The 14,262-nt window shown below is 44.3% G+C and overlaps 1 protein-coding gene across 3 annotated transcripts in view; it reads right to left on the reverse strand.

The window, feature by feature from the left end:
* Window position 1: 1 nt before the first annotated feature.
* ELOVL5 (ELOVL fatty acid elongase 5) overlaps window positions 2–14,262 on the reverse strand; it is a 74,903-nt gene continuing 60,642 nt past the window's right edge. For all 3 annotated transcript variants that reach the window (XM_019830732.3, XM_003986243.6, XM_011282426.4), the window contains 5 exons: window positions 9,327–9,404; window positions 8,416–8,587; window positions 6,525–6,649; window positions 3,005–3,139; window positions 2–1,884 (listed from right to left, as the gene is read on the reverse strand). In XM_019830732.3, coding sequence (XP_019686291.1) covers window positions 1,741–1,884; window positions 3,005–3,139; window positions 6,525–6,649; window positions 8,416–8,587; window positions 9,327–9,404 — 654 coding nt within the window. In that variant the 3' untranslated portion in view covers window positions 2–1,740. The remainder of the gene's footprint in view (window positions 1,885–3,004; window positions 3,140–6,524; window positions 6,650–8,415; window positions 8,588–9,326; window positions 9,405–14,262) is intronic.

Raw genomic sequence — 14,262 nt, forward strand, 5'->3', positions numbered from 1 at the left:
GCACAGGTAATCAAAAATGTTTTAATGATTAATGTTCAGACATTATTTAACAGTGTGGATATACCCAGGTGAGCTAAAGCACACTTTGACAGCACACTATTGAATGTTATAGTTTCTGTATTGAAATATGTAAAGACATTCGCAAACTAGTACCTAGGAAGACACACATTTACAAATATACACATTCTAGATTTGATAAGGTAAATGTAAACAGATGCTGTGACTCCTTCCAAACAGAAAACCCACAAGACTAAGAAGAGAACCAATCGGCTCCCTATAATATGAATGTGCAAAATTAAAGCATGATAAACTGATATTTACATAAATATCAAACCAACAATTAGTTTATACATTGTCGATGACCTTCTCAGATGCGTCACGAGTGGTTCAATGACTGTTTTTTCCCCGAATGGAGAAGATATTCAGAGACTAAATTTCAACACTTTAAAATGACACACACAATAGTCCTTATTTGTTTGACCACTGCCTCAAGTGTGATAGACATGATTTTATGATAAGCAGTCTTATTTTTAAATAAGCAGTTCTACACAAATCTTTAGATTCTAAGCAGAAAAAAAAAATGACAGATACCATTAGATTTACATTAAACAAATTATCTCTATCCAATTCCCCAGTTCTCTTAGGCTATAGCTATCTGTTTAATTTTACCTTAAAATTTTTTAAGGTCCCTTTTCCCCCCGTTTATTCATTTTAATAAGCTAGGCACATTTTAAAAGAAGTTTGTGTCAAAACAGACAGCAGCACAGGAATCAATCCAAATTTGGACCCTGGCCAACTAGTTCCCCATTGTTCATCTATGGGATTCCGTCAAATGGTAAATATTCAATCATCTCTTTTGAAAAGTGTACATCCTCCCTCTGACGAGTGGAAAGCAAAATGGGCGTTGTTTCCCGTATAAAAACACTTAGCACTTCAGATATTTTAAATGTCCCACTCGCCCTACATACTTCCTAAAATCTTGAAGACAAAGAATATATACTTAGGTTTCATCAAAACTGCTTTAGAGCCCCCCCTCCCTTTTTACATTATTAATAGTGGCACTCAAAATAAAAAAATAAGATCTGTTAAAAAGTTAAACTGACTGTTCCACTAGAATTGAGCCTGCCTGATTTAAAGCCAATATTATAAAACTGAAGGTGCCATTTCTGATTTCACATATACAAGTCACTTGACATTATGTGTCACACGCTAGTTCAATAAATCATGGTCTTTGATTTTTCTAAACAGAGCTATTAAAAATGAATAAAAACTTGAGACATATCCTAATTTAAATTAATAAGCTTTGGGCCCTGCTTTTTAAATTTTAAGGCATGTGTGTTTTTCTACTGTAACAACATTGTACAAATTTACAGTCACATGCATGATCTACAGTAAAAAAAAAAAAAAAAGTTTGGATTACAGTGTTTTTAAATTGTGAATCACAATTCAGCACCTATCATGTTATAACTAATAAGGCAACAGCAGTGTCGTATACTACAATAATACGCCCTCCACAGTCTAGCGCAGGGTCGGTGAGAGCCCAGAAATGTTAAAAATCTTATGCCTACGTGTATAATCTGTATAGGTATTCTAGGGGTTTTGAACTGATGAAAGAGGTCCTACATGAGTCACACTATTGTAGGCCGGACTAGTTACAGCAGCTGTTAACGAGCATCGGGCACAACTCATACTGTGCTTACAATCAGACGATGGGTTTTGGAGGTCTTCAACTCTTCCGCTTCAATCCTTGCGCTGCTTCCTTGGCTTCACATGGTTTTCCAGGGAAGAAAAGCTGTTGGTGTGTCCGTTCACAGCAGCCACGGACCCATTCTGGTGGTCTTTCAGGTGCTCTTTCCTCCGCGAGGCCCCCTTCTTGTTGTAAGTCTGAAATGAAGAAGGGCAGACAGGCCGTGTGAATGGGTGCTCTGCTGGTGGATGGGGGTGCCCTGCTTCCCTAACTCCAACCTAGTTTCCTGCTAGCATCCAATACCACGAGGTCTGCAGTCAGGCGACCCTGGGTACATTTTTTGCCACCGGTTTTAATCACTTTTTCTTTTTTGAGGCGTAGCATGAGGTAAGTTCAGGGAGGTATAGGCTGCGATATAAGTGCTATTCTAAAAATTAAGTAGAAAATTCAATTTGCGCTTTATTTGGCTTTGCCCTGTCTGTATCCGGATGGCAGGTTATCGAGGTTACAAGGCCACACCAGCTTCTCCCTCTCTGTAGTAGTAGCTCTCCCGTCACTCACATCTCTTATCTTCAAGGTCTGCTCACGAGCTCACTCAAACACACCATGTGCAGGGGTGTGTGAAGAAAGGTGCCTGTGGGCACAGGGAAGGGGCTGAGCCCCCAGATGGCTGGTCGACGGACTGGGCTTTACTGCCTCCACATCCATGGCCTCTGCCCTTGCTCCCGACCTCTGGTGCCTGCCCAGAACCAGGCACTGCACGGGAGCAGGAACACACGTCATCCAGGGGTGGCAGAGAGCCACCAAGTGATCCACAGGAGACAATCTACCCTAAATGGACCCTTCTGTGAGTAAAACTTACCTCACATCATGCACTTGGGAATGAAATGAGCCCCCAAACCCAAGCAGTGGACGTGTGAGAAAACTGGGACAAAGAGGCAGATTTCTATCTACAGCTGAGAGCTGTGAGGGAAATTTCTTTGGACATTTAATTTCATCACAAAGTTCTGAGCAGTAGGGCTGTGAGACTGACTGAAATCACCCATCACGTGTCTGCAGGGGGCCCTGAGCAATCCAACACGGAGCTTATTCAACAGCTCTGCTTTCCCACGTGAATCCCGAGCCCTCTTTCCAAAGATGGAGCCCTCTGGAGGTTTGGGACAGATTTCAGCATCTCCTATGTTGGCAGGAGTCCTCCTCCTGTAGGCAGGGGCTGCCCTGTCACTGTGACAGCAAGGGTCCCACGTGTTGTGATGGCCCCCTGAAATGAACAGATGAGGGGCTTTTTAGCAAAGGCCACAGAAGAGTGAGATTTACCTGAATGTAGAAGTTTGTGAAGAAAGCAATCAGAGAGATCATGTATCCGATCTGGAAGTACAGCCACCCAAGAGGGAACGAACACGGCCAGATGACCCCGCAGCTGGTCTGGATGATTGTCAGCACAAACTGAAGCTGGTGGGAGAGAGGGGATACAGCTGATCAGCCATGGCCCATGGACACAGTGCCACCCCAGACTGGCTCTCCATCCAGCACTCCTCAGTCTGTGAATGAATACTTACAGGCCTTTCTGGTGCAGAAGTCAGTCACTTCATAAACACTATGCATACATTTATACATAAATTTATCCTACACTATATATTTGCCTTTGTCTTAAAAAAAATATTTATTTATTTATTTATTTATTTATTTATTTATTTATTTATTTATTGGGGGGGGGGGGGGGGCAGACAGAGAGGAAGAGAGAGAATCCCAAGCAGGCTTCAGGCTGTCAGTGCAGAGCCCGATGTAGGGCTCGAACCCATGAACTGTGAGACCATTACCTGAGCCAATACCAAGAGTCAGAAGCTTAACTCACTGAGCCACCCAGGGACCCTGTGCGTTTGTCTTATATATATTCTTCTCCCCTTCCAGGCTACTTCAATCACCTTTTCTCTAATTCAGAACATAGGGATGCCTGGGTGGCTTAGTCAGTTAAGCGTTGGACTCTTGATTTCAGCTCAGGTCAAGGTCTCATGGTTCATGGGTTCAAGCCTCATGTCGGACTCTGCACAGACAGCATGCAGCCTGCTTGGGATTCTCTTCTTCAATCTCTGCCCCTCCCCTGCTTGCACTCACATGCACATGTATAAGCATGCTCTCTCTCTAAAGTAAAATTTAAAAAAATGCAGAGAATAGTTAAAAATACCATATTGTACATACGCAAGCTGTTAAAAGAGAGTAGATCTTAGAAGTGCTCACAGCAAGAAAAAAACTGGAGCTATGTATAATGACTCTAGAGGTTAATTGAACTTAATGTCCTAATCATCTCACAATACATACATATATCCAATCATTATACCATATACTTCATACAATGCTACAAGCTTATTATATCTCAATGAAGCTGGGTAAAGAAATGAAAACTTAATCCCCCCTCCACATACAAACTTTAGGGACCCTGTATAGAGAGATGCAAGGTATTTAAAAACAATGTTTACTTATTATTTTTGAGAGAGAGCAAGTGGGGGAGGGGCAGAAAGAGAAAGAGAAAAGAGAGAGGGAGAGAGAATCCCAAGCAGGCTCCACACTGTCAGTGCAGAGCCCAAAGCAGAGTTCGAACCCACGAACTACGAGATCATGACCTGAACAGAAATCCAGAGCTGGATGCTTAATTGACTGAGCCACCCAGGTGCCTCATAGAGATGAAAGATATTTTTTTGTTTGCTTTACCTTTTTAAGGGAGAAAGGAAGGGTGTGGGGGGTGTATGTTTAAAGAGAACAGTGTTATCTCTGTGGGATATGCAATCCCACTGGACACTCTTCTGATTCCTTATCCACGTACCATTTGGGTTTGAAGAAGGCTGGTCTGAACTTCTATTGGGATTTAATGCTAAGTCCATAGATAATTTCTGATGAATAAATCTTGAAAAGCATGTGGAATTGCTTGGAGAAACAGGGAAAAGGAGTGAAAATGAGGTGTGGCTCCTGAAGGGTGTTGTCTTCTAGAGGAATAACAACAGGGGGCAGGTTTCTGTTCACCACATATCCCAGCTCCCAGGGTTTTTATGTAGAACTGTTTTTTGTTTTTTTTTCCCTTCTTCTCTTTTTTAAGGTTAAGTATTCCCGGCTAAAAAATAACTAGGAGTGGTGCTTAAATCTAAGCAAACTGAGTGCAATCTTCTACTTCAAAGGGCAGAGCTTAAATGGGGAACCAACTTTCCCAGTCTGTTCTTTTAAATGCTGCTTCTGCGTAGCCAGGGCTGGGTGGTATAAATCAATTTCTGCATCACTTCTCAAGTGTAACAAGAAGGTTAAAGAACAATTATCCCTTCTCACAGGTGACTGAAAAAATTAACAAGGACTGCAGAGCAGCTGGCAAAGAGGTGATAATGAAATGTCAAACACATAAGTAGTTCAGACCATCTTCTCAGATTTTTTTTTTGCCAGATTATTTTTAAATATTGGAAAATCATAATTGACTTGGAAAGATTGGAATCAGCTTGGTTTCTTTAGAAAAATGTGTTGATAGGGCAGGGCTAGGGCTAAGGGTTTAATGTCTAAACCCTCAATCAGCTAGCATTGGCCTATTGCCTCAGCGTCCTCATCCACAAGATGGGGATAACAACATGAAATGAGACTATTGGAATAGTCCACGTAAAACTGCTTCCTTACATAGACTCAACAAATGTCAGTGTTTAAGATTAGTAGTAATATTAATAATTAGTTCACGAAAGAATTCACAAGGGGAGAGAAGTATGCGTCTGTAATATGCTGACAGCTCGGGGAAGCTTAACAATGGATGGTGAGACAAAACCACCAATGCAACAGGTGCCCTGGTGTGGTGGATCTCAGGAAGGAGGCTGTCATCTGAAGCACAGCAGGTGCCATTCTCACCAACAGGTGCTTTGCTACACGGGGGCTGAGAGGTCACCTGGCACCTGCCTTAACAGACATCCTCACTGCCTAACAGCTACAAGTAGCTGGGACTCCTGCAACCTCGCCCTCCAGCTCCTTCTAAAACTCCTGGAAACACACACACACACACACACACACACACACTTTGTGCACAAACTAAGGACAAAGGGCCTAACTTGAAGTCAGGAAATTAGATTCTAGTTCTCATTCTACAACCCAATTAGCTGTGTGCCCACAGGCACGATTTCCTCACCAATTAAAATTAAGAAAATTTTCCTCTCTGCAAGTAGTTTAACTGGATCAAATAAGAAAGGGCGCGAGAGGCACATGTTAGATGCTATTACTTTATTTTTATTTTTTTAAATTTTTAATCTTTATTTACTTTTGAGAGAGAGAGAGAGAGAGAGAGAGAGAGAGAGAGAGTGCGCGCGCACGCAAGCAGGGGAGGAAGAGAGGAAGAGAGAGAGAGAGAGAGAGAGAGAGAGAGAGAGAGACACACACACAAATCGGAAGCAGGCTCCAGGCTCTGAGCTGTCAGCACAGAGGCAGCCGCAGGGCTCCAACTCACAAACCGCGAGTTCATGAACTGAGCCGAAATCGGATGCTTAACCGACTGAGCCACCCAGGCGCCCCTATTTTTAATTTTTTTTTTAACGTTTATTTATTTTTGACAGACAGAGCATGAGCAGGGAAGGAGCAGAGAGAGAGGGAGACAGAAACCGAAGCAGGCTCCAGGCTCCAGGCTCTGAGCTGTCAGCACAGAGCCTGATGTGGGGCTGGAACCCACAAACTGCAAAATCATGACCTGAGCCAAAGTTGGACGCTTAACCGAATGAGCCACGCAGGCGCCCCCTAGAGGCTATTAAATAACAATACAGCCAGGAAGAGGTGGGAGGAGCCACCGAGTCCTGGGAGGAGAGTCCTGGGAGGGAGAGTTACGTACCAGCTGGCCCTGAGTGATGTACTTCTTCCACCAGAGGTATGGGCGCATGGAAGGGACAGATGACAGACCGTAGTACGAGTACATGAGGACGTGGATGAAGCTGTTAAGTGTGGCACCAAAATAAGCTGAAAGAACAGAGGGGGTTTGGGAAGGAGAATGCATCAGTGTTTTACACATAACAAGTTAAAAAAAAATCCAAAATTCTTTTCAAATCCCAAAAAAAGATGCTTTCGAATAGGGGCTGGCAGATACTGCAGCAATAAGCACTTCACGGACCTGTACTCAGAATTCAGTTGGCACTTGGGCAGGCAGCTGCTGGGATGCTTTAAGGCCAGGGTCAGCTGGAGCTGCCAGGGAGGCACTGAATACAAGAGTCAGGAGGCCGCCACCCCATTCTGGCACCAAATGGTTTTGTCGCCAGACTCCTATCACCTAGCTGCTTTTCTTTACGTGCCCAAGTGCCTCAGACTGCTGTGCTGAAGGCCTGGGGAAGGAAGCCGATGAGCAGTATGTTCACAGCTGGCTGTCTGATACACGTGCTTAGGTTTGAAGAGGCCTTGGAAGGCCTACACACACATATATGTGTGTTTATATATACATATATTTTTTTTCAGTAATACAATCCAGAGTCTAGTTCCTTAGAGACAAAAGACTCCTCTTTTATCGCACGATTTTTAAATTCCAGTAGAATCACCAATTCTTTTTTTAAACTGTCCTCCTCCTCCACAGCAGGAAACACAACAGAGCTCTCCAGCTTTCCCATGAGCCGCGGTCCACAAGACTGGGATCAGGGAGTGCATTTCTACTCCTGGCTAGCACAGTAAGTGGCTGTGTGACCTTGGGCCAGTCATGTGCAGTTCCTGTGGTTGTTCCTCATGGGCCCAGCGGGGCTTGTTAAAATCCACCATCCTGCCAGTTCTTTGAAAATGTAACCCACTCTTCAAATGCAATGAGACACTGTTTCTATTAGAAAGTTAAGTCATTAATCCCGAGCCATAAGATGTGATGGTGGGGAAAAGAAAAAAAAAAACATGAGAGGGGGCCCTGGAACCTGAGCTCTACCAAACCTTCTACTATCTCCATTTCTCCCAAACCCAAAGGGAGCTGAGTTTGGCAAGTTCCCTTTCTAGTCTTAAAATTCTATGACTGCGTGAACCTTGGTGGGCCGAATTAATCAAGGTCAGTGCTATCCTAGGAAAAAACACATGAATAGACCCAAAGGTTCTCAAATTCCTCAGTGCCGGATGGCAGAAATTTTGATCAGAACATTTGTTAGAACTCCCAAGCTAAATCTAATGGTGACAATTTAATCTCTGAAAATTATGAGACTTCAGACCATAAGCTTTCTAAAAACAACACCCATCCTTCTTTGAGCATTTACTTCAAATGCTGGTGCTTGCCCCTGAAGATGCTTTGGGAGGGTCATTGTATTAGCATATATGCAAGACTTCTTAGGTGCCCCTCAGCTAAATCTGTGCTTCACCAGTAGTCTTACTCCCTGGTACTCTCTCAAGGGTGTGCTTCTGTCTTCTTGGCCTGCCTGTATCAGTCAAACACCTTCCACACTGTAGAGAAACAAGGACTAGAAATTACCTGGAGCAGCTGCCCTCTATGACAGAGGACACTGTCCCTATTTATTAATATGCCCCAGGCTGGAAATCTGGTCTTTCCCTCACTTTGCCAAGTTAGCAGAGGATGGTTTATTAGCTAGAAAAAGGTTCTATTAGCTCAATGAGTGCACAGCCACACTATCATGAAAGCAACTCAGACACAAAGTTCAAATGCTTGACCTAGAAATCTACAGAGGCAGCACCTTCTCTAAAAGCCTTGGTTTTAATTCAGCCCCTCTGCTCGCACCTGTTCCCAGACCCCGCCTCAATGTAAGACTTACAGTGGCCACAGGGGACCCAGTTCATCACAAACCACCAGATGTTCAGCATGGAGGCATGGTGGTAGACGTGAAGGACCGTGATCTGGTGGTTATTCTTCCGCAAGATGAAGAAGAAGGTGTCCATGAATTCGATGAGCTTGGAAAAATAGTACCACCAGAGGACACGGATAATCTAAGAGAAAGAGGTCATCAATGTTTCTCTGGAATATCATCCCTGACATGTTTTACTAACATCTCAGAATCCCAGGTTCACTCAAAGCCCCACTGGCTCAAGTCGTTCAGCAGCTAGGAGCTCTGGTCATTTGGAGAGCATCGCTAACTAAAGAATACTGGGGGTGGGGGCAGGGGGCGAGGAGCTTTGAAATGACAACAGGGAAAAATTTTAAAAGAACCACTGACATCCTCCAAGATGAACAAAAAAAACGACATGTTGAGATGATGACCCAAGCTGAAGAGTTGGACATTTAACGAACTGAGCCACCAAGTGCCCCATCAAATAGTTTTAAGGAGCGGAAGGACTGCCATGCTGAACATATAGCAGTAGCTTTTATGTAAAACACTCAGAGTGGAAGTCACAATGTACAAATAGACCACTCTCCCAGGGCACTCTGAGGAATGATTATAGCATTGAAGGCATTATTCATAAGATCCTGTTTATATAAATGCTGAGAAATGCATGTGTTTCCCCCCCACCTGGAAACTAAAATTAATAGCACTCAATTTTACTAAATGAAACTGTAGTTTTTATCTTAAATCTTTCATGTTGTTCTAATTTTCATACCATGTGTATGTTAAAAAAAATTCTTTTAAAAATGTCAGTAGGAATTACCTTGGGCAGTGAAGTCATGAACTTTTTGTTTTTTGTACAATTTGTTAAAAAGAAAAACTATTAAAAAAAAGAGAGACCATACCTTCATATCTGCTTCTCCTGCGCTGCGTGTGCCCTGACAGAAGAAGTTGTACCTGCCTTCCCATACTCCTGTCAGTAACTAAAACAAACAATAAAAAAAAAAAAAAAAAAAAAACAGAAAAAGCCAATCACCAACAATATCAGAACATATAAAGCCCTATTCAATTAAACTTCAATTAGTTTCTGAATTTGCGACAACTGACCTTGGGCTGGCTGAGGCAAGTCTGCTCTTTGCTCCTGAGCAAAAATCAGGATGACAGGGAGTGTGGACAAAGGGAAGTTTAGATGACCTAAGTCTCAATTTCACAAGGGGTGAGCTGGGAGTCACTCCAGGGTGCTGCCTTACCAAGCTGGCTCTCTCCACAATTTTCAATTCCCCAGGCTGTCACAAGGCCTCACCAGCTTGGTGGCAGGCCCTCTGGGTCCTGCCCACCAGGCAGCCTCAGCCCTTCCCTAAACCTAAACCAGGGGCTTCTCAAACTTGACTTTGGGGCATCAGAATCCCTGAAAGGGTGTGTTAAAACAGGAACACTGGGGAATGTTTTTGATCCAGTAGGCCTGGGGTGGGGTCCAAGAATTCCTAGGTTCCCGGGCAATATGGATGGTGCTGGTCTAGAGACCACACTCCCAGAACCGGTGCTGTAAAACCTAGGATCATTCAGTAAGCCTCGCCTTCATTATTTCCTGTTGCTGTATCATCCCCTGGGTCCATGAAGCAGACCTCCACAGTGTCACAGAAAGGACCCCAGAACTGAGCTGCAAGCTCCAGGTATCACCAGTTCAATATGAGGGCCTCAGTTTCCTCATCTGTACACAGTGAGGACACCTGGTCTAGATGAGACTTAAGGATCCACTGTAATGTCCAGAGAAGAGATTTAATTTGAACACCTGTGCATGTCCACAGTATTTTTTTTTTAAGTTTGTTTATTTTTGAGAGAGAGAAAGACAGAGTGTGAGCAGGGGAGGAGCAGAGAGAGGGAGACACAGAATCCCCAGCAGGCTCCAGGTTCTGAGCTGTCATCACAGATCCCAAAGTGGAACTTGAACTCATGAACTGTGAGATCATGACCTGAGCCGAAGTTGGACGCTCAACCAACTGAACCACCCAGGTGCCCCCACACTATGTTCTAAACAAGCACCTACGGGGTGCTACTCCTTGTCCAGGTAAACTGTAGCTCACTGCTTCCTCCCAAAGCCTATGGTGACCTTGAGTTTTCCTGGTGACTTTCTCTCTGGTGGCCAACTGGCACTAGATGGGTACAAATGTGGTGGCCTGCCTCATGCCTGATCTCATCTGGTATCCAGCATAAAAAACTGGCCTAGGGTCTCAAAGTGTGTTCCCCAGTCCAGCTGCATTCACATCCCATGGGAACTTACAAGACATGGAAATTATTGAGCCTACCCTGGACCTTCAAAATCAAAACTCTGGGGGCAGATCATCAAGACAGGGCTTCAGAGTCATGATCATAGACCTTTGGAGAATCTAATACTGTGGTTTATCAAGTGTGGTCCCTAACCTAGAAGCATCGGTATCTGCCAGAAATTTGTTAGAAAAACAAAACCACAAGCCGCACCCTAGACCTACTGAATCAGAAATTTCTGGGTGCAAAGCCCGGCGGTGTGGTAACAGGCTGTTTTACAGGTGACTTTGATGTAGCTAAAGTTTGAGAACCACCGGCTCAAAGCTGTGGTTCCCATTCTAGTTGCATAACAGGATCACCTGGGGAGTTTCTAAAAACTAATGCCTGGCCTCGCCCCAGATCATTAAACCAGAATCTTGAGGGGCCTTTTACAAAGCTCTCAAGCTCTTTCAACATGCAACTAGGAGTGGAAACCACGGGTTTCACAGTGGGTGAGCCACGAAGGATGACAAGGGCCTGAAGACAAACGGTTAAATTTCCACCCAGTCTGACCTCAGAAATGTCGGTAGTGGGTGTGGCCACTGCACTCTCACTGGACACCCAGCTTAGAAACTGCTTTTTTTCCTATTAACTTCCTTTCTGTGGTTTGCTTTCTGGCTTTGTCATCATCTATACATAAAAAAGCATCAGGCATTAACATGGTCTTCATGGCCAAAGACCAGCACAGGGGTGTGGAGCACACACGAGGGAGGCATCATTATGTGATGAAGAGTCTGCATTAGGAAGCGAAAGGTTGGAGCGCTGGGCTAGCTAGGCTGCTATCCTATCCACCAAGGCCCAGGACCTGAGACGAGCCCGCTGAGTTCCTCAGGCTCTGGGTACTTTAAAGTAAAAAGATGAGGTTGGACTAAATTATCTCTAAAGGTTCTGTTCTTTCTACAATTTCTATGTTAAGACTTAAAAAAAATTAACCACACACAAACTACACTGCACTATCTTTTAAATAAATTTTTTAATGTTTATTTATTTTTGAGAGAGAGAGACCAAGTGTGACTGGGGGAGGGGCAGAGAGAGAGGGGGACATAGAATCTGAAGCAGGCTCCAGGCTCTGAGCTGTCAGCACAGAGCCCAATGTGGGGCTCGAACTCACAGAATGAGAGATCATGACCTAAGCTGAAGTCGGATGCCTACCGAATGAGCCACCTAGGTGCCCCTACACTGCACTATCTTTGAAAAACCAACATCCACAAGGTAATTTATAAGGTCTATTGTCCTCTTAAGTCACAGCCAGTGAAGCACACCACATGCAGACCTTATTTCAAGTTCCAAGAATCAAGACACAAAGCCTGAACCCCAAGAGGGGTTGGGAGTCAGTGGTGTTGGCATGTGTGCCCTCAGAAGAGCTGCTGCCTTTCCTTTGACCCCCTGAAAGAACCAATGAATTCTCTTCTGTGGCTGGACGACACAGAAAGGAACTAATGGTTCTGGATGAGACTTTCACAGGACTCCTGAAAACGATAAAAAGTAAGGACAATACAGCAAAGTTCTTCATGAAGATAAATTTATGCCATTTAAAAGATATTTACAACGATAGCCTTACTGAAATTTATAAACAGTGTCCTCATGTATCTAGGACATATTTTTGAAATTTTAGCATCTTAATAATTTAAAATTCTAGGACCTACCATCACTGTTTTCCAGCTACTATTTTGGTTTATAGTGTCTTGAGATACCCTGGGTTGGCTTGCTTTTGCCAACCTGAGAACAGAATGGGGCATGTGTGTGTGTGTGTGTGTGTGTGTGTGTGTGTGTGTGTGTGTGCGCGCGCGTGCACAAAATTAAAGATGGCTGCATCCATGAATGCCTGCCTTGGTGGTAGAGGGGAAAAGCAAGGGAGCTCTCTCTCTGAGGAAGAAGAGGACTAATCCTTCCCTGTAATCCTGCAGCCACTTTGACTGAGGAAGGGTCTGTTAACTCCAGCAGAAGGGACACATGCCTTTCTTTCAAAATGTCTTTCAGAAGGCAGCCAGGTTGGATTGCCTTGCTCCTTAAACTAATTACCTTAGAATTCCATTTGTCCCTTTTCCTTTAAATGGGGGAAAGTATCCTTATCTAAAATACCCACCATCTCTAGAAGCTCAAGAACTTCAGGTCTTGGGTGGATGAACTTTCCCAGCACTGCAACGTGAAGCAGGTACACCAACCAGAAGCTCTCATCCGTCCAGTGCCATTTCAAACTGCCCCGGGGCCCGCCATCCTGATCTCCTAGTAGAGACTCCCTGCCAACCAGGCATCTCTCCCTTTCTCACCACTGCCACTCAGCACTTCCACTGGGGCCCCAGGGTCTCCCAAACCACTGAATTCTGGGTTTAAAACCCTTCAGACTCTCAGTGCCTTCAGAACCCAATCCCAAACCCTAGGCAAAGCATTCACGTTCTTCCACACACTCCCCCAAGCTGACTTCCCCTGCTCCCTGACCTAAAGTCAGACGGGCCCCCTTTCCTTCTCCAAGCATGCCACTCCTCACCCACCTCGATATGGCCAAGGGCACAGAGCACAGGTTTGGGCACTAGCCAGGAGGAGGTTAAATCCTAGCATCCCACATTTTAGCTAGGTGACCTTAGACAAAGTATGTCCATCTCTATACACCTGTTTCTTCATTCCCCAAACAGGACAAAAATAGCAGTCCCACCTCTTCAGGCTGCCCTGAGAAATAAATGAGATGCATGGAGTGTACAAATGCTTATCCTACCCAAGCTGGCACATGGGACAAACACAATGAAGTTAGCAGTGACCATGAACTTATTCTTTTCAACCCGAGTGCTGTCTGCACCCAGGTACCCCCATCTCTAGCTCTAAAAATCCTATCTAACCTTCAAAGCTTGGTTAAAATTCTCTTCGTGATCGTTTGCTTGAGCACTCCAGCCTGAAGCCTATCCTTCTTCCTCTAAGCTCACCCTTGTGAGCTTGTGGTATGTGCTCATATGCTCCTCCTTTCAGCCCTTTGTTAAAGGGTCTGTTTTGCTCCCTTTGGTAAGCTCACAGAGGTGGGGACTGTGGCTCCTGCATCCACAGAACCCAGCCCAGGGACTTGTACACTAGAGGTGCTGAATAAATATTTGCTAAACTAATGATAAAGAGGTCAAGCCATGGCTTTTTGCCCCTCAAATTGAGGCCTAATGTGTTATTCATAGCCAAAAAACCCCCACCAAAACAAAAAAACCCCAAACCCCAAAAGATGTCATTTGCAAATGGAGAAATTGAAACAAAGTATTTTAGTGAAACTTGAATTTGACAATATTGGTCTGAATTCTTCTGTTCACAAGATGGAAAAACCAGTCCCCATCAAATGTCATAGTGGGGGGATATGGAAAGTTGAATTCTCAAGTATCCTCTGCTTTCGAAGGGATAGAATAATTTAACACACGAGGACCAAGCACCTGACTTAAAGTTTCTCCATAAGACTCTCAGCAATTCTCCATAAAATGGGCCAGTGCCAAAAGGTTCTGTTCCCTCCATCCCCCATCAGAGGGAAACAGCATGGGGTTTTCAAGGCTATTCCCTCCAGCTCCACTA

This window comes from Felis catus, chromosome B2 (genome assembly GCF_018350175.1).
Source record: "Felis catus isolate Fca126 chromosome B2, F.catus_Fca126_mat1.0, whole genome shotgun sequence".
NCBI classification, from domain to species: domain Eukaryota; kingdom Metazoa; phylum Chordata; class Mammalia; order Carnivora; family Felidae; genus Felis; species Felis catus.